The 25683-nt window shown below is 35.4% G+C and overlaps 1 protein-coding gene across 11 annotated transcripts in view; it reads left to right on the top strand.

Moving 5' to 3' along the window:
- Positions 1-24972, top strand: part of TRRAP (transformation/transcription domain associated protein) — a 186172-nt gene extending 161200 nt beyond the window's left edge. For all 11 annotated transcript variants that reach the window (XM_007498285.3, XM_007498284.3, XM_056806503.1 and 8 more), the window contains 6 exons: positions 8580-8805; positions 9596-9813; positions 15697-15881; positions 19531-19734; positions 19831-20025; positions 23688-24972. In XM_007498285.3, coding sequence (XP_007498347.1) covers positions 8580-8805; positions 9596-9813; positions 15697-15881; positions 19531-19734; positions 19831-20025; positions 23688-23972 — 1313 coding nt within the window. In that variant the 3' untranslated portion in view covers positions 23973-24972. The remainder of the gene's footprint in view (positions 1-8579; positions 8806-9595; positions 9814-15696; positions 15882-19530; positions 19735-19830; positions 20026-23687) is intronic.
- The last annotated feature ends 711 nt before the right edge of the window (positions 24973-25683 follow it).

Here is a 25683-nt window from a genome sequence, read left to right as displayed (position 1 = left end):
TCTGAATCAGGGGAGAGGAGTAATGACATAAGCAAAATTATAGAAATCTTTGTAGTGTTCTATTCTCCCTTAGAGCTTAAATAGAATTAGGTACTCATTTTGTTGATACCTGTCTTCCTCTGCATACATAGATAACACATTTTACTTACTTATGTTTGACATACTTTTGAATAATCTGTCTTCTTTGCTTTATGATTCTGACTAGCTCTTGGAGCCCATCTTTGTCAGTACTGCAATTTATATGACTTTTGCTAGTGGGTAATTGAAATTCATATTACTTGCCAATGGAAACATTTATAAATGCTAATTGTAGTTTTAATTATGAAACATTAGTAGTAAAAGTTTTCAAATGAAGAAGAATTAGAACCAGTAGGGGGAAAATCAGCAAATGACACCGAGTTGATTTTTGTGCTAAATTATTGTTTCTCTAGCTAGGGGTCAAAGGGTGGGGAATTAGAAGAACGAGCTTTATAGCCATGAGCACTGCCCTTTTTATGGCAGCAGAAAATGAACTGTGTTAATTTAGTACCTTTATCCTCCTCATTTGCTTGCCCTTTTTTTCCTTCTAATATCTTTGTTGAAAGGGAGACTAGAGGTATAAAAATTGAAATAACTTGATGGTAGCCATGCCTTAGAAACAAAGTAAAGAAATTTTTCTTTATATTTAGTAAAGAGGTCTGATGATAGGAGATTTTGTGAGATCTCTAATTGCAGGTCTTTGGTTAAAGGCTTGATAAGAAACATATTATTGTTTCAAGAAATAAAGTTTAAATTCAAAGTTGAAGCTGAGAGAGAGTTAGTTTTATTATTTTCAATCCAACCACTTCAAATGACTACATTTGGTTTCTATGTCATTAGAGTACTAGTCACAGTTGACTCCATTTGTTTTTCAGAAATACCAGAGGCACACTAACCTCATGTAAATTAAGATAAAATGGTAAATAAAATGTTATATTTTAATATATTAGATATCAAGACAATCTTTTTATCATTTAAGTATAATTGAACCTAAACCCCCTTTTTTGCACAAATGAAATGACTAAGCAACAAATAAATCTTTTTTTAATATTTTTTTTGTGATAAAAATCTGCCTTCTTTTTCCCCTCTCTCTCTTTTTTTTTTTAAGTAAGGTACCTCAAACATCTTCCTAGTCACCCAACCTCATGTGTCATAATGATAGGTGTCATCCTTGGATTCTTAATTCCCCCAGTATCCAGTTTGTTGCTAAGTACTCTGATTCTACCTTCAGAATGTCTTGCATAAGTCCATCTTCTCTCTTCTGACATGGTCCCATCTTTATGCAGACTCTCTCAGGTATCTTTCTTCTCAGTTCCATTCAGCTGTCAAGTTATGAATCTTCCTACAGTGCAGATCTGACCATGTCACTCCTCTAATCTGTAAACTCAAGCGCCCCCCCCCCCCCCATCGCCTACAGAGTCAAATATAAAATCTTCTTTGTGACCTTTTAAAAAAAAACCACACCACTTCTTTCAATTAACTAGTATTTATTTTTTCTTTCTATTTCTAACCTTCTTGGGGGGAAAAAACAATAAAACAGAACTCTTTTTAAGAAATATGAAAAATCAAGCAAAAGCAAATCTCCACAATGACCAGTGAAAAATATATGTCTCATTCTGCTTTAAGTCTGTATATATAACCTACTTCTCTGTTGTATCCTTATCCATCATCAGTATTCTGACATCATAACCATTATAATATTCAGATTTCATAAGATTAAACATTTTGTTGTTTTATAATATTGTTATTAATTTTCTCCTGGTTCTTCCTATCAGTTCATTAAATTCTCCTCAGGTTTCTCTGAAACAATCCTTTTAATAATTTCTCATGGCACAATTATGTTCCATTTTATTCACATAACATGATTTATTCAGCCATTCTCTAATTGAAGGACACTACCTTAATTTCTACTTCTTTGCTAGTATAGAAAGAGGAGCTATAAGTATTTTTGCATATGGGTTTGTTTCTTTTTTTGATCTCTTTTGAGAATAAGTGTAATCGTGTTATCTTTGTGTTGAAGGGCATACACAAGTTAGTCATTTGTGGGCATAGTTAACAATTGCTTTCCAGAATGGCTAGACCAATTCATGGCTGTATTAGCAGTGCATTGAAATGCCTATTTTCCTATATCCCCTTTATCTTTTATCTTTTCCTTTTTTGGTTCATTTTACTAATCTGAGAGGTGTGAAGTGGAATTTCAGTTTGGCTTTAATTTGCATTTCTCAAATTATTAATGATTTGATTTTTTCACATAGTTGTGGATAGCTTGGATTTCTTCCTTTGAAATTTTCTGTTTATTTCTTTTAATCATTTGTTAATTAGAGAATGATTCCTAGTCTTATAAATTTGAATCAGTTCCTTATAATCTTGGAAATGAGATATTTATCAGAGAAACTCACCGCAAAGATTTTTGAGATAACTGTTATCTGTAGCTACATTTAACCTAAACTCCCTTTTTTTACACAAGTGAAATGACCAAACAACAAAATAAATCTTTTTTTAACTTTTTTTTTATCCTGACAAAAATCTGCCTTCTTTTTCCTATCACTTTTTCACTCCAACTTGCCTAATTGAAAAAGAAAGAAAAACAAGCCCTAGAGCAGTGATGGCAAACTTTTTAGATACTGAGTATCCAAATTACAACTCTGATGACACATGGGAGCTCCCTCCCTGCCCCCTTACCCCAGACAGGGGAGGGAGGAAGAGCTCCCATTGGACTGCTGGGCAGAGGGGCAGGGGATGTGAGAAATGTTCTCAGGCATGTGTGGAGTGGGGGAGGAGAGCAGTGCCCTCCAGCACACAATACCATAGATTCACCAACATGGCCTTAGAGTATGGGGAGTTGACTGAGGAGGTTTATCTGACCTGGGACACAGAGTCATGGCTTTAAAGGGCAAGTTGAACAGAATAAGGCCCTCTTACATCTCTGGTCTCTACAGTTCTGCTTCCTCGTTATATTTGAAGTGAATTCACTACACATAATCTTAAATTACTACTGTTTTAATGTATCTTATTAAAATGATTGCTAAATAGCACTTAATTTTTTTTCCCTTGAAAGACAGATTTGGTCCTTCTTAGAATTAAATCCTTGGGGCTGTGAAGTATTTTGTAATGTGTTTTTATTGTGTAATTTAAAATTTATTATACTCAGTTCTTCATCCTCCCATTAATGCACTGTGCACATAAGCATTTTTATAAGTCTAAGAATGACTGGGAGCCAGAATTGGCTTAGGCTAGACTTCTTTGAGGAAACCCCAAAACTCAGTTTTATCAGTATTTTGAAGAAATAGATGAATTGACATTTATAAAAATAAGTATAAGTAAACAGTAATGAGGGGTGTGGGGAAAGATGTCATATTCCCGTATCTTCTTGAAAGTATGCTTAGATTCCTATGTTTGTCATTATACTTAATCTGACTCCACACTAATTTGTATTTGAAAGAAGCTATCTTGTCAGAAACCATTTTGTTATTTCTTCCTCTGACCTGAAAAAATTATGTATTTTTTAAATTAAAAAATATTAATCATAGTGGCTTGGTATCTAGGGTCAGTTTTAACATGTTATTAAAAATGTTTGTTTAACAAACAACATAGTGTGATTATATTTCATACTGTTAAGATTAGCTCTAAAAACTCTAGATGACTTTATATTATATATGACTAGATCAAGAATAGAGATACAAACATGCATAGTATGTATGTATGTATGTATGCTATGGCCTACGCATGCTAATTAGTATCCAGAGTAGGAAGTCCATTGTAGTATTTTTTTTTTTAAACCCTTACCTTCAGTCTTAGAATCAATACTGTGTATTGGCTCCAAGGCAGAAGAGTGGTAAGGGCTAGGCAATATGGGGGTCAAGTGACTTGCCCAGGGTCACACAGCAAGGAAGAGGCTGAGGCCCATTGTTGTAGTATTTTACAGAGGAATCTGTATGGTCTTATAAATATTTTATAATGACAGTTCCATGCCATTTATATTATTCTTACTCCATTGTTTAGACTTGACATCTTAGTATTGGATTGTTATCCGTAGACCATTTACATGCATTATGATGTCCTATTTTAAAAAGTTTTATTGTAAATTCAATAACCATCAAGAAAAATAGGTTAAATAAAACTAAAGAGCAAAATCTTATTCTAGATCTTAGCCTTTAACATTAGTAGTATAAAATTCAAATTTAATAATAATTCCAAATATTTTTATAAAGTTAATCACTTGAAGTAGAAAAAATATAAAAAGGATAGAAGTATAAAGCCTAATCTAACTGACCACTGCCTGGATCTCAGCCATGGTCCCACCCAGCCGCCTCCAAGGGAATAGAAAGAACAGGCATGTCTTGCCCCACACCTTTGTCCTTTCTCTTGAATCTGGACCCATAACCTTCAGTTTCAGGTCAATTCTTAGTACTTTTCACCTGTGACCTCTGTTTGGAGCATTCACATGACAGCCAGCCATACAGCAAGGTGGGAACGAGTTGGGGGGTGGGGGGAGTGGATTCTATATACACAGTAGAACCAAATCAACTCTTAAAAGAAAAGCAAAGAAAAACTTTTTCCTGTACTGTATCTCCTTCCAGATTTTCCCAAAGCCTACCACTACCAACTCCACTTTCTCCCTCACTTCTCTGTTCCTTTTCCCTCTCTCCTGTTCTTTTGTTTTCACTCAGGTCTCACATATCTTTCCATATTTTCTAGCATATATCATACTTATTACTTCTACAGTAAAACAAAATTCCATTATATCAGTTATCATCTTTTTAGCTATTCTCCATTAAATAAAACTTGTTTCTGATTTGTTTCTAATTTTTTAACTCAGTTTTAGCTAAATTTTAAAACTTAGTTTTAGCAGAGTTTGGAAGAAAGTCATAATTAAATGAATTGACATTTATAAAAAGTATAAGTAAATAGTAATGGGAGGGGGCATGTATAAGTACTCTTTTCACCCATTTTTTGGTATTTTGAGTATAGTCTTTAGCAGTTCAGTCATTGAGTTAAAAAGTTTGACAATTTTTGTGATTCTTATTATTTATTGCTTTGATGTTCTTCAGAGTCAGCGGTTCTAGGAACATCATATTAGAGTATCTGAAACCACAGCCTTAACAATACTGTTCCCCCTCCCCCCCCAACTATTGTTTTTTGCCCTTTTTGTGATTTTAGGTTGGTGTCTTCAGGTTGTCTTCTATTTGCATTTCTCTGACTCTTTGGAGAGTTTGCATATTCATTTCCTATGATTATTAATGGTTCATATTTCTTCCTTCATAAGTTTATTGCCTTTGACTATTGCTCCATTGGCTAATTTATATTGTTAGCCTTTATGTACCTATTCTTTATAGATTCTAGATGCCCCAAGTCTTAATTTGATAGCACTTGGGAGAGGTCATATTCATGGCTTTATCAGTGTTAGGAGGCCAGTGCAGAAATTCCTTTTACCAATTCAGAATAGTAATCACTAAAAAGTTAAGAGACTTGTTCATGATAATGACGTTAATATTTTTTATCATTTTGTCATTTAGCATTTTATAATTTAATTTAGGTTTTAGATTTAGATTGAAATTCTAAGTCCTTCTAACTCCAGTGCCAGACCTTTGTCCAGCAAGTCATGACTGCCTCTTTGTCTTAAATAGTACTGTAAATATTTTTACCTTGGCTTTTTCTTTTAATTTTGGAAGTATTCTTTTAATATTTTACACTTGAGGAAACTGGCAAACAGAGGTTAGATAGGTTGCCCAGGGTCTCACATCTAGTAAGTATCTGAGGTTGAAGTTGAACTCAGATCTTAATTCCAGGTCCATCAGTTTACAAGACCGTGCCACTATTTGCCTCTAACTTGTTTAGTTATTTCCTAGTATGTGAGAACCTCTTGAGTATCCAATTCTTTGCTACCACAAAAATAGCTATTATATATACTTTTATACATATGATCCCTTTCCTCTTACTTGGATCTCTTTGGGGTGTATACCTAATAGTGGGTCAATGATATACACAGTTTAGATAGATTCTTGTACATAATTCTAAATTGTTTTCCAGAATGACTGGATGAGTTCACCTCTCCACAAATAGTGCATTAATGAATTTGTTTTCCCATAACCCCATAAGCATTGATCATTTTCCTTTTATGTTAGTTTTGACAATTTGACAGATATGTATCTGTCAAATGTCAGATAGGTATCTGTTTTAATTTACCTTTCTCTAATTATTAGTGATTTGAAACATTTTTTTCATTTGGCTGTTGATAACTTGATTTTCTCTCTCTGAAAACTGTTTATTCATATACTTTGACAATTTATCATTTGGGGAATGGCTTATTTAAATCTAGTTGCTAAATATCTTAGAAATAAGACCTCTTAGAGAAAGTTGCTAAAAGATTTTTTCTAATTTCCCATTTCTCTGAAATTTTATCTACATTGGTCTTATGCAAAACCTTTTAAATTTTATGATGACAAAATTGGCCCTTTTGTTTCCCATGAAACTCTCTGTCTCTCTTTTGGTCATGTATTCTTTCCCAAACCATAAACATGTGATTTCTTCCGTATGATTTTGATTTGTTTATGATGTTACTTTACATCTAAATCATGTGATATATATTGGTATCTTGCAGTCCTAGACCCTCTTCTCTAGCTTTTTTTTATAGTTCTTGGGTTTTATGTGTGTCTATTTTTCTGAATGGATTTTGTTAGTAAATTTCCTGAGTGTTCCAGTCCTGTCTTTGACAGAGTAGAATTGGCTTCGATATGTGTCTATGGGCTTAAAGCTTTTCAGTTGTCCAGACAACTTTCTTAAAGCTAATATGCTTCTCAGCATTAGTAAGAGAAGTTCTTAATTGGAAGCTCTTTATACCAATAAAGACACATGGATGGGTCTGCCTCTCAAGCCACCCACCCCCAAAATATCACCTATAGACATTTAGGTTTATATATTATTAAATTTTTAAGTTATTTTGGTAAATACTGACTTTCCTAAATTTATTCAATCTCATTGTGAGGAGGGATATCTTTCGATTTATTTCAGTTCTTTAATTTGAAGTTTTTTAGTCTTCTCTTCATAGTTTCCTGTGTGTATCAACAGAGAAAGACCCAAGTATTTAATACATTTTTCATTATTGAAAATGACAATTTTCCTTCAGTTTGTCTTGATTCTTAATAATCAAATCAGGTGGTTTTTGTGGGTTTTATATCCTACTTTAAAGTTGTTGGAATCATGTATTGTTGTTTACTATCTTGTATTTTCTAAGTCTACAGTCATGCCATCTACAAATAGAAATATTTCAGCTTCTCTGTCGATGTATCTTACTGTTATTGCTGATTTACAAATTTAGTTAATGAGCATTTATTAAATGCCTACTACATATCATAAAGTTGTTAAATATATGCCCAAAGGGCACTAAAAGAATGTCTGCACTTTGATCCAGCCATAGCACTGTTGGGTTTGTATCCTAAAGAGATAATAAGGAAAAAGACTTGTACAAGAGTATTCATAGCTGCACTCTTTGTGGTGGCAAAAAAAATTGGAAAATGAGGGGATGCCCTTCAATTGGGGAATGGCTGAACAAATTGTGGTATTTGATGGTGATGGAATACTATTGTGGTAAAAGGAATAATAAGGTGGAGGAATTCCATGGAGACTGGAACAACCTCCAGAAATCGATGCAAAGTAAGAGGAGCAGAACCAGGAGAACATTCTACACAGAGACTGATTCACTGTGGTACAATCAAATGTAATGGACTTCTCCATTAGTGGCAATGCAGTGATCCTGAACAACTTGGAGGAATCTATGAGAAAAACCACTATCCACATTCAGAGGAAAAACTGTGGGAGTAAAAACACAGAAGAAAAACAACTGCTTGATTACATGGGTCGAGGATTGGGGATGTAGACTAAATGAACATCCTAATGCAAACACCGACAACATGGAAATAGGAATTGTGCATGGGCTATGGGAAGAGTGGAGGTAGGGAAGGGAGTGATAGAATATGATTCTTGTAACCAAAGAATAATATTCTAAATTGACTAAAAAAAAGAAAAAAAGAAAATTGTTAAATAGGACTAATAACAGTAGATATCCTGTTTAGACTTATTTTTCATAAGAATGCTTCATGGGTTTTTCCATTGCCTATATTAATTTAAGATTTCAAATATTTTTATCATGGCATAGGAAGAATAGATTTTTATTCATATATGTATGTGTGTGTGTGTTTTTAACATAAATGAGTATTGTCTTTTATTGCATCTGATGTCATAAAGCATTAAAGATTTTAAATTTACTATTTTTTTTAAGGAGAGATTTAAATATTTTGTTTCAGGAGACTGTCCCTTAGCCTGCTAATTGACAATTATATAATTTTCTATTAGTCATTTGATTTATCTGGCCCTCACTTTCCTGATCTTTTAAATGAGAGAGGGTTAAACTATATGTTCTCTAAGGTCTCACTTCAGTTTGAATTCTGTGATACTTAGGCCCTTTTCAGTAGTAACTCAATGATTCCTTTGGGAAGAAAGCACTAGCTTCATTCTTTCTTTGAAAATTTAAAATGTTTTTATTATGTCATTTATTTTTGAAGATTTTGACTTCAGTGTTCCAGGATCAATGAAGCTTCACAATCTTATTTCTAAGTTGAAAAAATGGATCAAAATCCTGGAGGCTAAAACCAAGCAGCTTCCCAAGTTCTTTCTCATAGAAGAAAAGTGTCGTTTTCTAAGTAATTTCTCTGCACAAACTGCTGAAGTAGAAATCCCTGGAGAGTTCCTAATGCCAAAGCCAACACATTACTATATCAAAATTGCAAGGTAAGGCTAGATCTAAGAAAATTACAACATTATAACATGCATAAATAGATAAGTGTATATATATGTGTATATATATATATATTTGGTAATATAGTGTTTTCTAGTCTACTATTAAATTGTATCAATATATTTTAAATTTAAAAATAACTGAGATATGTTGCATCTAATTTTAAATTCAATAGTGATTTGGAAGAGCCTTTACTAATCTATACTGCTGTATGTAACTCACTTTTCTGCCCTAGCTTTCTCTTAAGAGTCTATCTTTGGAAACTAGTTACTGAGTCCAAGAGACAGATCTTAAGGTTCTCTTTCACCCTGACCTAAAGACAGGTCATTCTCTTGGGTATAACTGTGGCCATGGCTGAATCTCTTCAGCTTCTTAGGGTTAATGACAAAATACCTAAACTCATTGACATTGCTGTCTGAAAATAATCCTGCCTTTTAATTTCATCTTTCCACCGCTAATGCTGTGAGAGTTTAATGAAGGACACCTTTTCTCAGTGGAATTCAGACTAAACTGCAAAGAAGCTGGAAAAAGAAACATATACCTGGTTTAGAGATTTTCCTTTATGTTAGGATTAGCTCCCCAAACCAGAGAATCTTTAATGTTTTTATTACTCCTGCCATCCATCCCACTGATTGTTATCCTTAGATCTTAAAACTTACTGCCTTTGTTGACTGTATAGCAGCTCTAAATACTACATGTATCTAAAATCCTTTTTCTTTTCAATGAAGAAGAAATTAAATTCATAGTACAGAAATTCATATTCTTTTACTTTTCTTTTGGTAGATTTATGCCCAGGGTAGAGATAGTACAGAAGCACAACACTGCAGCCAGGAGACTGTATATCCGAGGGCATAATGGAAAGATTTACCCATATCTAGTCATGAATGACGCCTGCCTGACAGAATCTCGAAGAGAAGAACGGGTTTTACAGCTTCTTCGGCTTTTGAATCCCTGTTTAGAGAAGAGAAAAGAAACCACAAAAAGGCACTTGTTTTTCACAGGTATTGGGATAAAGGGGTCCCAAAGCAACTTATCGGGTGGATCTCCTGCTTGCTTTTGTGAGTTATATGAGAGCAATCATCATTTCTCTATATGAAAAGGGAGATTACCTAAATGAATGCCACCTACTTAATTAAATTGGAGTGACTTTTCCTTCTAAAAAATATTACCTTAAAATAGACACTACTGACTGGTACCTCTAGTGAAATTGTTCAAATCTTGAAAATGTTCATAAATGGTATCTTCATTGCTGAGTTTCAGTTACATTTATTTATAAAATGAGGGAGTTGGATTAGATAAGGTCTAGGTCTCTTCCTGCTATTTAGTTTTTTTTATTTTAAAGAAATATGTGTTGCTGAAAAAACAACTAAACCTCTTTATCCCTCTGATGTTAAATTATTATGAACTGTCGTTTGTACTTCATATATTTTTATATCAGAGCTGCATTGGGTTGGGACAGTTGGGTGGCTTAGTGGCTAGAGAGCCAGGCCTAGAGAGAGGAGGTCTTGGGTTCAAATGTGGCCTCAGACACTTCTTAGTTGTGGAACCTCCTAGCTGTGGGACCCTGGGCAAGATGATTAACCCACATTGCCTCTCCCTTACTGCTCTTCTGCCCTTGGAACTGATACTTAGTATTGATTCTGAGACAGAAGGTAAAAAGGCTGTATTAGGGCCAAGCAAGGCCAACTCTCTGAAATGGAGAAGTACCATTGTCAGATTGAAACCCTTCTTGATGCCATGCTTTGGGTCTAAGTTATTCCTTCTGCTTTGATTATCAGGAAATATTGCCCAAGTAAGGTTTCTTGGGGCATTATGCAAAACAAAGGTACAGCAAACCCATGAAACAAACAAAGAAATAGAAAATTATTCTAAGTCCTTTGTGTTTCTCTTCTACTTTTATAATAATGGTAAGTGATAAGGAAAGCTAGGTGGCTCTGTGAATAGAGAGCCAGGCCTAGAGATTCTATGGGTTCAAATTTGGTCTCAGACACTTCTTAGGAACCCTGAGCAAGGCACTTAACCCTAATTGCCTAGCCCTTGCCACTCTTCTATCTTAGAACCGATACTCAGTATTGGTTCTGTATATCAGTTCTAAGAAGGCAAGGGTTTTTGTTTAAAATAATAACAATAATGGTAGGTATTAGAAAAGAGGGCACAAAGTGCTAGGAGTTGAATAGACTTCCTATAAATATTTATTTCTGCTAAGTACTCCAAATTTGAATACCTTCTCAAAAACAAACAAACAAACAAACAACTGATTAACATATTAGAGCAATGAAATCATAGCAGTATTGTTTAATTTAAATTTCTTTTTCTCCCATGTCACTGTCTTGATGTCACCTAGAGGTCAAGTACCAGTGAGTAAATTGAGATAGACAAGCTACCGCCAAGGGAAGTTAAGAGTCATGAGACAAGGTTATCCCTAGGCCTTAACATATTGGAAACCAGTATATCATTTATGTACAGTAGCAATTTGTTACAGCACAAGTTGCATTTACTAACAAATTAGAACCAACCAGTTGATTTTCTTTTCCTTTTTTCTTTATTTATATAAAAACCTTTACCATCTGTATCAGTTCCAAGGCAGAAGAGAGGTAAGGACTAAACAATTGAGGCTAAGTGACTTGCCCATGGTTACATAACTGGGAAGTGTTTGAGATCAGATTTGAGTCTAGGACTTTTAAATTAAAAAAAATTTTTTTTTTAAATTTCCTGTCTTCAGGACTGGCTCCCTATCCACTGAGCCACTTAGCTGCCCTTAGTACATAGTTTTTCAACTGGGTTTAAATCAAGTAAGTTTCCAGGTCAGTGAAGCATTTTTATCTCTTATCTCTTCTTAGTTTTCCTTGGCATGAGGCATGATGCCAAGACCCTGTTGCAGCATTCTATCTTCATTTAGGAATTTCTATAATTCTAGAACATTTCTACATCTCAGTAGATCAAGACTTCTAAACCTTCAGGAAGTTTAAAAAAAATCCCCAAATATTTCTTGAGTGGTTCGAAGACTCAACTAGATTTCTTTAGACAAGTGTTTTGGTATATCCCTGAATAAAAAAGTGAGTTTCATCAGTAAAAATTACCTTTTTTCCCAGTCTTTTTATAACATTCTTGCTCATGACAAGCATATTTTAGATAGTAAGTTAGGCCTTTTTTTTTTTTGAACTGTCTTCTCACTGTTTCAGTTTTAGGAAGCCTGTCCTGCATTCTATAGAAGAATCATTAACAACCCTTTCAGCTGTCATTGCCCTTTGAAAATTTTTGCTTGATTTGTTTGGATTAACTAGACTATTTTTCAATAACTGCTTCTCAGTTCTTGGAATTGTTTTTCATTTTAAACTGCATCTTCATCTGTATTTCTTACAACTCATCCTGTTTTCATTGTGGAATACTTTGAATTTCTTGACTTTCCATCAATAGCCCCTGAAAACAGTTATTGAAGTAACTATGACTTTGGGATTAAAAAAAATTATTACTGCTGTAGAGGGCAATACTAATCCTCCCCGACCCTAAGACTTACAACAAAGGAGTCATCCTGGTTTCTCTTCTCTTACCCTCCATATCCAAGCTGTTACCAAGGTTTATTGATTTAACATTTGCAACATCTCTCAAATACACTTGCTTCTTTCCTCTGCCACCATTCTCATGTAGATTGCTCATCACCCCATGCCTGGACTACTGTAATAACCTGCTGGCATGTCTGTCTGCCTCAGGTACTATTTCCTAACATGCAGGACTGATCATGTCACCTCCCTATACAGCAAAATCCAATGATTCCCTGGTGCCTCTAGGAACAATACAAGATCCTCTGATTGGCATTTAAAGCCCTTCATAATCTAGCCCCCTCTTATCTTCCAATCTTCCTAAACTTTGCTCCCCTATACCTATTCTTTGAGTCAGTGACATTGGCTTCATAGCTGTTCCATGAAGAAGGCACCCCGTCTCTTAACTCTTGGAATTTTCCATCGACCAACTTGTCTCTGGCTTCCTCTAAATCCCAACTAAAATCTCACTTTTTAATGGGAAGCCTTCTCTAACCCATCTTAATTACAGTGCCTTCCCTCTGTTAATTATTTCTTATATGTCCTATATGTATTTTGTTAGTATATATTGAGTGTTTCCTCCCCCATTACATTGTAAGGTCCTTGAGGGCAGTCTTCTGCCTCTTTTGGTACCTGCAGTGCTTAGCATAATGCCTGGCATATAGTAGGTGCTTAAATGTTTATTGATTGATGGATGATCACCATTAAAAACCACAGAATTTACAATACTCTAAAAGAGAGCAATAAAACATGTATGATATGAAATTTGGCACTCAAGTAACAGAAAACAAATTAACCAATAGTAGGGAAAACTCCCACTTTTATCTACTCTGAGTCCATTGTTTCAGGTCATTCTGGTATCTATGCATGTGCAAACAAATAACTATTGTTGGCACAAAATAAAGATAGGTATAGGGACCAAACCTGTGATTTCATTGATTTAGAAAACTATAAGGTAAGGAAACTCCCATTCTGAATTGCATACAAATGCCTTTTCTTCTGTTTACTGCAGGGAATATTTTGTTCATATTCTTTGACCACTTTTTTTGTGGGGGGAGACTGGATTTTGGTCTTAAATATTTTTGTTTATTTCTTATGTATCTTAAATGTCAGACTCTCATCAAAGATTTGATATGAAGTCTTTTGTTTTTCCCCCATCGCCTGCTTTTCTCCTTATCCTAGTACAAGTTATTAGTTTTAGAAAGTTGCCTAGAGCCCCTAGAGAAATTAAGTGAGCAGGTCAGGGTCACATAGCCAATATGTGTCAGATTGAAATGTTCTGGGGTCAAAGCCAGTGCTATCCAAGATGCCACATTGGTTATGTCACAAAATTAAGCCATCTCTTTTTTTGCTTGTGCCAAGCAATTCAGATATACTTTAGTTTTGGAAGTCATTTATAATCAGATAGTTGATGCAATGGAATTGGAAGAGGTTCCAAAAAGAGAGAATTTTAAAAGTAAAGTAGTAAATAATAGAGGGTTTTCCTCCTAACCTTGCTGTGGGTCTCTATTTTTTAATCTGGATTTATACTATTGAAAAATTCTTTCTTATAGCCAGGAGAAAAAAATGGGTTTTATAATAGCTGCCTTCTTTCAAAATACTAGTAGGTGCTTCTATGATGATTCTAACTTGATATTACAACACTTTCACCAAATTTGTTTTCTTATCCTTATGAAATTTCCTTCTCTGCGGTTGTATTAATTATAACAGTCAACAAACCCTGCATGTACAAACTATCATCAGCATCATCCTTATCTCCATAGAATCAGAAGATGGCTAAATTGAAAACCAGAAGGCTCATATCATTAAAAAATGTCTACACTGTAACCTCTATTTTTTACTTAATGATTGATTCCTCAAATGCCAGAGTTTAGATTGGAAAACAGATAATTACTAATTTATTGAGATACTGTAAACCATAGATTCTTAGAACTGGATGGGATCTTTCAACTTATACAGATGAGAAAACTACAGCAGGTGACTTGTTCCTGGTTGTGCAGTTGGTTTGTTGAACTGTAATTGGTGTCCATCTCTGTGATTTCCAGTCGTGCTCTTTTCCAATCCTCTAAATTCTTTAGTTGGTGCTAACAGCATTGGCTACTAGTAGAGGACCAAGAATGTACTTAGTTCAGGAAAATCAATCAGATCACCTTCCGAAGAATTTCAGCTTATTCTGGAACTTAAGCATATATAGAATTTAGATTGCCTTATATTGTAGGAAATAACACAGTATCCAGTTATATTGCATTTAAAGCTATTATCTAAGCATAAATGGCAATAATCTGCTATCATAATGGGGCCTTTCCTTCATCAGGATTTGCAGCATTTTTGTGAATATGGTGATTATGACTCATTGAATTTTCAGTTTATTTTAAGAAAAGGACAAAAGTCCTTCATGTTCAGAAAATAGTTTTTCCTTTCTTTAGGATAAGGTACTTTAGGATAAGTAAGATGATACTCAAATGTGTACTCCTATAAACTGATCTTAATTATGATCTGAAAATAAATTATTCTTTTTGGAATGGTGGGGTCAGTTAAAAAAAAAAAGAAATCAGATTAATATAATATTGCTGTGGAAAAATCCTGTCCTTGAAACCATTTTTCATTCCAAGACTCTTCTTAGAATCTCTAAATTTGAAGCACATTTTAAAATTGTCCTCATCCAGATAGTTTGAATTTTGCTATAAAAATCTGAAATTAAGGGGTAGCTAGGCAACTCAGTGGATAGAGAATTGCCTGAAGATGGGAGGTTGTAGGTTGAAATCTGGCCTCAGATACATCCCAGATGTGTGACCCTGGGCAAATCACTTAACCCCTATTGTCTAGCCCTTACTCTTCTGCCTTACAACCAATAGACAGTATTGATTCTAAGAGGGAGGTTAAGGGTTTAAAAAAAGGAAAGGATTTGAAAATTTGTCCCTTTTTGTATGCATGTAGTCACTAGAGCAACAACCTGAATATTAATAAAGTTTTCTTGCCCTTCCTTCCTTTCCCCCTCCCTCTTCTTTTTTTTCCTTTAATTATCCTTACCTTCTGTCTTGGTACCAATTCTAAAAAAGAAGGGCAGCAAGGGCCAGGCAATTGGGATTAAATGACTTGTCCAAGGTCACAGAGCTAGGAAGTGTCTGAGGCCTCAGAACTCTGGGCCTACCTCTCTATCTTCTGTGCTACCTAGCTGCAATGCCCTCCCTCCCCCTACACCCACTTTTATAAATTTTTTATTTTGTTTTTTTCTAACCTTTCTGTTTTGGTATCATTTCTAAGTATTAGAGTGGCAAAGACTATTAATGAAGTTTTCTTTAAGAGTTTTAATACTGTGACCCATTTTTTCTCTTCTGTTTACAGTTCCTCGAGTTGTGGCAGTCTCTCCACAGATGCGTCTTGTTGAAGACAATCCCTCTTCTCTTTCCCTTGTGGAGATATACAAACAACGTTGTGCCAAGAAGGGTATTGAGCATGACAACCCCATTTCTCGTTACTACGACAGACTGGCAACAGTGCAAGCACGGGGGACCCAAGCCAGTCATCAGGTACTGATGCTGTGATTAATCATATTCAGACTGACTTTGTAAGGATGCCCCATGCTACTTCTGCACTTTCTGTGCCTTATTTAATGTACTGATTTCTCATTTGTTTTTTTCACCATTAAAAATAGCTGCTTTAAACAAATGTGACATTCATTAAGGGGCAAGCCCTAAAATTTGGGCTAAGTTTATTAGACTGTGAATTGTTGGAATTTAAGACTGCTGACTTGAGTGAGGCTTTTTTTGAATGGTAATCACACTAACATAAGTAAACTGTAAATTTAAAAGAACCAGATTTGTTTTTAGAAATTTGGTATCATTGGTGTTGTGCACTTTGTGTTAGAACACTTCTCCCTTCCCAACCAGTAGAGGCTTGTCTTAAAGCGGAAAGCCTTTGAGGATGTCCTCCTCTTTGTTTGCTGTATGGAAGGTGAGTAGGATTCCTCACCCCCTCAGATCTAAGAAGCAGGGCTTCCTATCTGCTTATGTTCAGTGCTCTACTAGCCTTTCTGTTTTTGAGTGGGTCCTGATAATTTTAAGAAATAATATGTCAGAATTGGACCTTGCTGATCTTTAGCTTTCTTCCTCTCCCTCATTCACACTACTTCTACCTTTAAGAGTATGAGTGACTGTCCCTTGTGATCTTTAGAGAGCTTGTGTTAATTTGCTCTTCTGTATCAGGGCACTATTCTCTTTAATTGCTGAGGTCTTACATTGTTAACAGAAAACTGTGTCAACATCCTTGAAAAGTCAGTGAGTGCTACTTGCCAAGGCATTTTCTGTACAGTAAACCTTGTACCCAAAGGATCAGAAAACTAAAAATGAGATTATTTGGTCCAAATGCCTTTTTCAGACTTGTGAAGGATGTTTAAACTGTTGAAAATGGATATTTGTATTTTCTCTTCTTGCTAATAGCCCAAAGGAGATGTTCCACATTCCCCTTTGGATGTTTCTGAGGGTGACTATTTCATCATGGGAATGACAGAGAAGACTTTGATCTTGGGAAGCTTGCTTTCAAAATGCTCATCCACCCATTTCCTCTGACCTATGGCCATGTTTGAGATGCCCGGCAGAGGAAAGGGTTGTTGACACTTTTTGTGATTATTCTGGTCTTTGATAAAGTTAAAACTAGGAACTTCTTGAACAAACACTTACAGTTAAGCACCACACATTTTGTTAGCCTATTTAAATGGTAAACTATTTTAGCATGAGACATGAATTATTAATGTTTTCCTTAGTTAAGGATGATGGGGAGGGGGTGAGTTTAATGCTGATAGCCTGCTTAATTTTGGGTTTTTTTTCCCCAAGCTATTTTATTTCTTGCAGTGATCAATAACTTGATTTTATTTTTTTTATTACAAATATCTTTTATTTTTACCAATTACATATAATAACAAATTTCTACATAAGTTTTCTAAAGTTGTATAACCAGAGTTGTCTCCCTCTCTCCCTTCCTAGAACTGGCAAACAATTCGATCTGGGTTTTACATGTATTGTCATGCAAGCCTGCTTAGTTTTTACCAGTGTTTTATGTCTGTTAATTCATTCTTCTAAGCATTTAAGAGTTCTGTTGGTAGTAAAGGGTATTTGTTGTTTTCAGTATGTTCTCTTTAATTGCTGTGGTCCTAGATCATTAGTTGGAAACTATGCCACAAATCTTTGAATTAGGAAGTAATATTTCCTTTATTACTAATTCTTTACATTTTATAGATCAATAGGCAAAAAAAAAAAAAGATTCTTATAGGTCAGCTGGGTGGCTCAGTTGGATAGAGAGCCAGGCCTAGAGATGAGAGGTCCTGGGTCCAAATATTCCCATACACTCCTTTTTTTTTTTAATTTAATTTTTTTTAAAACCCTTACCTACTGTCTTGGAATCAATACTGTGTATTGGCTCCAAGGCAGAAGAGTGGTAAGGGCCAGGCAATGGGGATCAAGTGACTTGCCCAGGGTTACACAGCTGGGAAGTGTCTGAGGCCAGATTTGAACCTAGGACCTCCCATCTCTAGGCCTGGCTCTCAATCCGCTGAGCCACCCAGATGGCCCCCCCCCCCCCCCCCCCCCACACACACACACTTCTTAGCTGTGTAACCCTGGGCAAGTTACTTAACCCCTGTTGCTTAGCCGCCTTAGAATAAATACTTAGTATCAATTCTAAGACAGAAGAGAAGGAATTAAAAAAATTTTTTTACAGGGTTACAAAGTAAGACCTGACATTATTCATGATTGCCAAATGTCTTCATTCAGATGGTATTGCTGTAAACCAGTGATAGAGAACCTTTTAGAGATGGAGTGTGAGCCCCCCCTCCTCCCCCCAGTGCCGTGCCTGTCCCCCACTGAATTCTGGGTGTGTCTCCCCCCCTTACCTCACACAGGGGAAGAAGTGCTCAGATTTGGTTGCTGGGCAGAGGGGCAGGTTATGTGGAGAGGGGAAGGAGAGCAACTCTGCCCAAGTCACTCTGCCTTTCTAGTAACTCTGTGGGGTAGGGGATGGGGAGTGACTGCATGCCCACAGAGAGTGCTCTGTGTGCCATCTTTGGCACCCATGCCAAAGGTTCACCATCACTGCTATAAACTATATACATGACCCTATTTGATCCTGAGCTTTTAGGATCTGAAATGAGTCCAGGAGGAAATTATCTCAATTGTCAAATTTATTTCATCAGAATAATTCCATGGAAGCTACATTCTGGTCATTGATAGTCCTGGACTTGAATTTACCAGTTATCTAGTCATGTTTTTCTGATCAAATGAAGATAGAAAGCAGCATTTGATACATTCTATCAGCATCTTATTATACTTTATCTTCTGGATTTGTGGGAGAACTGAGATTTTTCTAGTATAAAATACAGTGTGAAGTGTTTTATAACATCTGCTTCTATTTTTCTCAAGAGATTCTTCAGGTTATGAAACTTTAGTCTTTTAATTGAAGTAGTGTCATTGCGATGCAGCTTTTCCTACAAAGAGAAATTCTGACTTTGTTCTTATTTCCAGCTAATTGGTTTCATATATATTGCAGTAACTGAGTATCATAGAAGCTTTCAAATGTTTTCTCAGTTACCTTGGAAGAAGTATATCACACATCCTACAATTATTATTTTCACTAAAGCACTTAAATTCTTCTGATGCCTATAGAGAAAGAAATTGGATGATTATGTATCAGTATTCATATTCATTATTTAGAATTTATACCCATTTGTTCATGGAAATCACTGGCACTTATGTTAGCAAATAGAGAGCTACAATATCAGGATTTCCTTGGAGAAAGTATAAATATTTAAGTAATCTTTTAGAGAATTAGATCAAGAATACTCTGTGGTTTTAGCCATCCCCAAGGCTAAAAAGGCCATTAACAACTTCCATCTTTTCTCAGAGGACAATAATCTGACAATAGTCTGACAATAATGTCTGTTTCTGTGATCTCCAGGTTCCTAGAGTGTGCATGGTCTACTTTGAGACAATATATTATACAGATAACAGAGGATCTTGAACTATGAAAATATAATTTCTAAAAGATTCTTATGCAACTCTTCCAGAGGATGATCACCGTTTAAGTTTAAAAAGAAGAAAAAAAGTTTTATTAGTGCATAAGTTTTAGACTATTATTTATAAATTGATCAAAAATAGCATGGATTTAATATCATTTCCTTTCATTTAGGTCCTTCGTGATATTCTCAAGGAAGTTCAAAGCAATATGGTACCTCGCAGTATGTTACGAGAGTGGGCTTTGCACACATTCCCCAATGCCACTGATTATTGGACCTTCCGAAAGATGTTCACAATCCAGCTTGCACTAATTGGTTTTGCAGAATTTGTATTTCATTTAAATAGACTCAATCCAGAGATGTTACAGATTGCACAGGTAATTTGATGCAAATGAAACTTAACCTATACTGACAATATTTAATGAATGATTCTTCTAAGACACTTTCTAAAAAAATGCTCTCCTGAAATTTAGGACACTGGCAAACTTAATGTTGCCTATTTTCGATTTGACATTAATGACGCTACTGGAGACCTGGATGCCAATCGTCCTGTTCCATTCCGCCTCACACCTAATATTTCAGAATTCTTGACCACAATTGGAGTCTCTGGTCCATTAACTGCTTCCATGATTGCTGTTGCCCGTTGTTTTGCACAGCCAAACTTTAAGGTAAATAACATTGTAATATTTTTATACATTATATTCATTAAATGATCTTGTTAAAGTGGTGCTATGTAAAGAAAACATTTGAAATGTATGTCCTGCCCCTTGGAAGCCAGCATTTCAAGAAAATAAAATAAAAGATTTAAGTTTTTTTAAGTTAGCTTTTATTATTCAGTGGAAATTTTTTTATATAGAAAAGGGAAATTTTCAGAATTTACTTAATCCAAGAATGTTAAGACATGGAGGAAAATATTTTAAAAATAGAATCCTAAAAAATGCTACACTGGGTTGCATGGGTAATTTATCCTTCAGCTATCCTTTTTATGTTGATTATCCAATTATGCTCCATTCACTATTTTAAAAATGTTTCAGATATAAAAAGGAAATGGACACAGCAATGATGAAGCAAGACCTTACAGCTGGAACTTTGTAATAAACATCTAATTAACTTAGCGATGCTACAGGCAGGGTGTACAAATATTTCCCTGTGTTCTGAGGAAACAAGAAAAAACAAAGGTTAAAAATAAATTTTTTGGCAGGCTCAACATTCAGAAAGATTGTTTCTTATAATTTTTTATTTCCAAGACGAAAATTAGGAGTTGATTAATGACATCATTTCAGCAAATATTCAGGAAATTCAAAGGAGGAGACACATGGAAGAAGAAGCCATTGAAAGGAAGAGGGGCATTTATTTCTCTAAGTCAGAAGGAGAGAATGGGCAAAAACAAAAATTTTGAAATGTAGGGGACTTGTATAGAAGAGTTTTCATTAGAAGTTTTCATCTCAGTAAAGTGGATTTCAGTGTCATCTACAGAGATTGAGAAAGGTTGAGGTAGATGTAAGGATGAAGATGGAATGAGAGAGCAAAAGCTAGAAGAGATAATGGTAGATTAGAAGGAGTTCTGGTTCTATATGGGAGTCAGAATCTAGGTTCAAATCTTGCCTCTGACTCTTATTACCTGAGTAAGTCACTTAAATTCCTTGGGCTTCAGTTTCCTCTTCTGTAAAAGGAAAAGTTTTGAATTAAATGGCCTCTGAGGGCTCCTCTCCTCTCTCTAAATCTAGATCATTTGAGATGGTTTGTAACAGCTCCTATAGAGAGGATGATGAGAGGAGTCTATCTATTGCCAGGTGAAAGGATTACCAGGCAGCTCCCAGGTGAGAGGTAATGTGGGTAGTAGAGGGTAAAGTTTGTCAATTTTTGAGTGAGAATAGCAGGAAAGATGAAGGTGGTGAATGCTTCTTAAATGTTACTGAGACCATAATTTAAATTATTTTTATATATATATATAAAGCTCAAAGCAGTCTGATGAACTCATGAAATCCAATAGGAAAAGGTTGAGAAACTAGAGGGTCCACAAGGATGATAAACTATATTAGGAGGGAGGCAATAGAGTTTTTAGAAATGGAAGAGAGTTAGTGAAAATAACTTTGAAAAGAATAGATTTAAGGGGATAATAGAAGAATAGGCAGAAGAAGATAAGATTAGGGTTAACTAGGAAGAATGTTAAATTTCTTTAGTATTGGACATTGCTTATTGACCTAAATGTCAGTTGATTAGCAGGCTTAAAGACTGACATACAACATTTTCTTTAGACTTAGTAGACATTGAAACTTCTATGTTTTCATTTCTGAGTAGTCTTTAAAAGGCTACATTTAACTCAAAATTTTCTTTAAAAGTTTAGATTCTGCCAATTTATGGAGGAGAAATGCCATATATTAATTTGAATAGATCCTGTTTGTTTAGTTTAGATGGTTTTGGGTCTTTTCTAAATGGTTAGTGGTGACATTATGTAATTAGTAAACTTCAATCACACCAAAGCAGCCTAATACATTCTACATGATATGTCTGCTATTAATAAATGTATTTTCTTTGTAGCAAGCATTAATTTCCTATCTGAAATAAGTCATTTTGATACAAACTTTGGAAATGCTAGTAATAACCATTTAAGTGCTTACTATCTACTACTGAGTGCTAGAAATACAACGAATGGCAGAGAGAGAGAGAGAGAGAGAGAGAGAGAGAGAGAGAGAGAGAGAGAGAGAGAGAGACACTCTCTCTATATCACAGAAGAAGACTAAAGGGCAGAGATGTGCACTGAAAAGCATTCAAGGAATGGAGAAGAGACAACCCAAATAGCAGGATAATAGAGTGTATATGTGGAGGGAAGCAAAGTGAAGACAGGAGAATTAGGGAGGAGCCAAGTTATGAGAGGTTTTAAATGCTAGACTAGAGAGTTTGTATTTGATCCAAGGAGTAATAGGAAGTCAGCCTCTAAAGTTCATTGTAGAGAAGGAAAGACCAATTCTTTAACAAAATTACCTTGGGAGCTGACTTGAGACTCAGATACCATTTAGAAGTCTATTGTGGTTGTACAGGTAAGATTGATGAAGGCCTGAACTAGAGAGATGGCTCGTATGAATGAAGAAAAGTGGGGAAGGGCACATATAATAGAAGCATGATAGTAGAACTGACAATTTGGGATAGGTGTTGGATGGTGAGATGAATGAGATTGCAGAGTCTTCTGTTTGCATGCTGTGGTGATTGGGAAAATGCTGCTGTCCTTGACAATAAAAGAGAGTTGGAGGGGAGAGATGAATTCTATTTTGTACAAGTCAAGCTTTGATAACTAGGGGACATTCAATTTGAGATATTGAAAAGATAGTATGTCACAAAAGAAATGAGAACTGGGAATCTAGGTTACATGGATATGCTAATCAGGAGCCAAACAGATCAAGTCAGTTAATCTAAAATGTAAAGTAATGAAGGCCCAGACAGAACCTTGGGAGATACTAGCAGTTAGTGGGCATGACCCACAGGAAGAAATTACAAAGGAATCTGAGAAGAAATGATCAATTAGGTAGGATGAGAACTAAGGGACATTTATTTAATCTTCTGTAAACATAGTCCTGCAATTCTGGTGAGACAGCTCTCTGTACTGGTAATATGTGAAATTACTTGGCTATATAAATAACATGTGGAGGTATATGTATTTGTGCTGGTGCTTTTGCTTCTTCTGAAAATGCTACAACTCACTATTGTAGGATTAGCTAGAAAACCCTTTAAACAAGATAATAATAGCTTGTGCTTCTATGGCACTTAGAAGTTCACAAAGCATAAGAAAATATTACTAAAGAACTTCTTGGAGGTCTCTCAAAAGCAGCTAAGAAACAGCAGTAGGATCAGAAACCCTGTCTTCTTCCTTTTTAAAAAGAAACTGTCTTAATATGAATTCTGAGATTAAAAAAACAGTAAAAGCTAGGCCAACAGGATTAAATGACTTACCCAGCATCACATAGCTAGATGCGTCTAAAGTCAGATTTGGACCCAGGTCCTCCTGCCTCCAGACCTGGCTTTCTATCCACTGCTACCTACCTAGAGACTCCTGGAATCCATGTCTTCTGCCATATTGTTGAGGAAAGGTTTTTATAGATTTCAAATAACTGCATTTAGAAAAGGAAATAGCCTATTTCCAGTAAGGATTATTATGGTTGTCAGTAAGTGGTAGGCTCTTGTGTCACCCAACACTAAGATACTGAGATCAGAAAAATGGCTCAAAATGTCAATTAGCACCTGGGCATGATTGAGTTAGAAAGTCACTGTCCTTTGATGCTTCTTTCAGTTAAAAACTTTTAAAAGTTTTTAAACTTCTCTTTCTTTACTGTAGGTTGATGGCATTCTGAAAACGGTACTTCGGGATGAAATTATTGCTTGGCACAAAAAAACTCAAGAGGATACCTCCTCTCCACTCTCAGCAGCTGGGCAGCCTGAGAACATGGACAGCCAGCAGCTGGTTTCACTGGTTCAGAAAGCTGTGACTGCTATCATGACCCGACTCCATAATCTTGCTCAGTTTGAAGGAGGGGAGAGCAAAGTCAACACCCTTGTAGCAGCTGCAAATAGTCTGGATAATCTGTGCCGCATGGATCCTGCCTGGCATCCCTGGCTATAATTGGAAATGTCAGCAGCTGTTCTGCTGCTTGCACTATGAGCCATGCATTGTGTTAGGAGGAAAAATGTGAAGGAGTCTTTTTAGACTCTGACTTGCCTGTCACTGACTTTTTAATTTCTTTCCCGGGTTTATTTCAAATCATGTTTACAGAAGTCCCATGATTTACTGGGTTTTGATTCATTTCTTAAAACAGTCATGTACAAAAGAAGTGATTTATTATGCAGAGATGGCTTTTAAATTTTTCTCTAAAAGTTGGGAAGGGAAGGGCCCTCAAGTTATACTTAGATGAAATTTAGTTTTAGAGATTTTGCTCCCAATAATGGCTAGATGATTAGGAATGGCAGATCTTAAATCTACTGTAAAGTTTTAATACCTTTTAAGAAACAGAATTCTCCACGTTTGGATTTCCGTGGAATTGTTTTCCTTCCTTTGTAGAATGTACAGTTTGGGCAGTTAATTCAGTACTGTCAAATATTAACCCTTTCAGAACCACCCTCACCACCTTACAGGAACTATATTGGTTTGTACAGATGTTTGTAACAAGTGTATAGAATTCCCTCTTTTGTTAAAGAACCAGAAAATTATGAACAAAGTGTGCTGACTTTTCCAAGCACAAGTTTATGTACAGTAAAAGCATAACCAGTTTTGGAAATCTAGCTTAGTGTTTGACATTATGTATAAATGGGGCTTTATAATACTATAGGGAAAATGCCATCCCTTGAGACATTATGTATTTGAATGTAACTGATAAGAAAGCAGGATGCTAAGAGTTCTTAAATGAACCTCCTGGTTGTTTTGGGTGGCTTTTAAGACACTTCTAGACTTCTCTTGTTACATTGCTTCTAAAAAGCAATTTTTCCTTTTAACTTAAAAACACAAGTTTTAAGTTTACTTGAGTCTTTATGTTGCATTAGCATTTTTATAAATCTGCAGCGTTGAGAATGTTCTATCTAAATTTGTACAGAGTGATTTTTTTCAGAATAAATATTTTGTAAAATGACTTGTGTAATATGGTAAATGTTTAAATCTGTTAGTTTCGTAAAACCCATCAACAATCAGTCATGAACCAGTTGCCAGGCACTTTGCTAAGCACTGGGGATATAAAAAAGATTCAAAAGACAATTTATGCCTTCAAGAAGCTTATAATCTAATGGAGGGAAACAATAAGCAAAAAACATGAGCCAACAACTGGATAAATAGGAAATAATGAGAAGGAAGGCACTAGATTTAAGAGGAATGGGATTTTAATTGAGACTTAAAGGAAGCCAGGAGGAGGAAATGGGGAGATAGAGCATTCCAAGTATGGGGAACAATACAAGAAAATGCCCAGAATCAAGAAATGGAATGTCTTATTTGTGATAGCTTTATGTGGTAGTCTTATCTAGGTAGCCACTGTCACTGGATCAGAAAATATGTTGGTGGTGGAGTGAGGTATAAGAAGACTGGTGTGGTAGAGGGTTTTTCTCCCCCATACCACACTGCTTCCTGCCCCCACTAACTAATCACATAGAAATCTACAAAAGAAGCTGATATTACTCTCTTGCCAAATGTATGCCTTGTATTTCATTCTTGGTTGATAATGGTAAATTAATTTTGACATCTTAAAAACTTATGGTCTTTTGAGAGGGAATATACATTATTTTAGTTTTTTTCTTAATATTTTTGAAGGAAATAAAACAGAATTCAAACCTTGAATTATGGTGTTAAGCAG

Source organism: Monodelphis domestica, chromosome 7 (assembly GCF_027887165.1).
Source record: "Monodelphis domestica isolate mMonDom1 chromosome 7, mMonDom1.pri, whole genome shotgun sequence".
In the NCBI taxonomy this organism is placed as follows: Eukaryota; Metazoa; Chordata; class Mammalia; order Didelphimorphia; family Didelphidae; genus Monodelphis; species Monodelphis domestica.
This window is presented reverse-complemented; position numbering and strand designations above follow the sequence as displayed.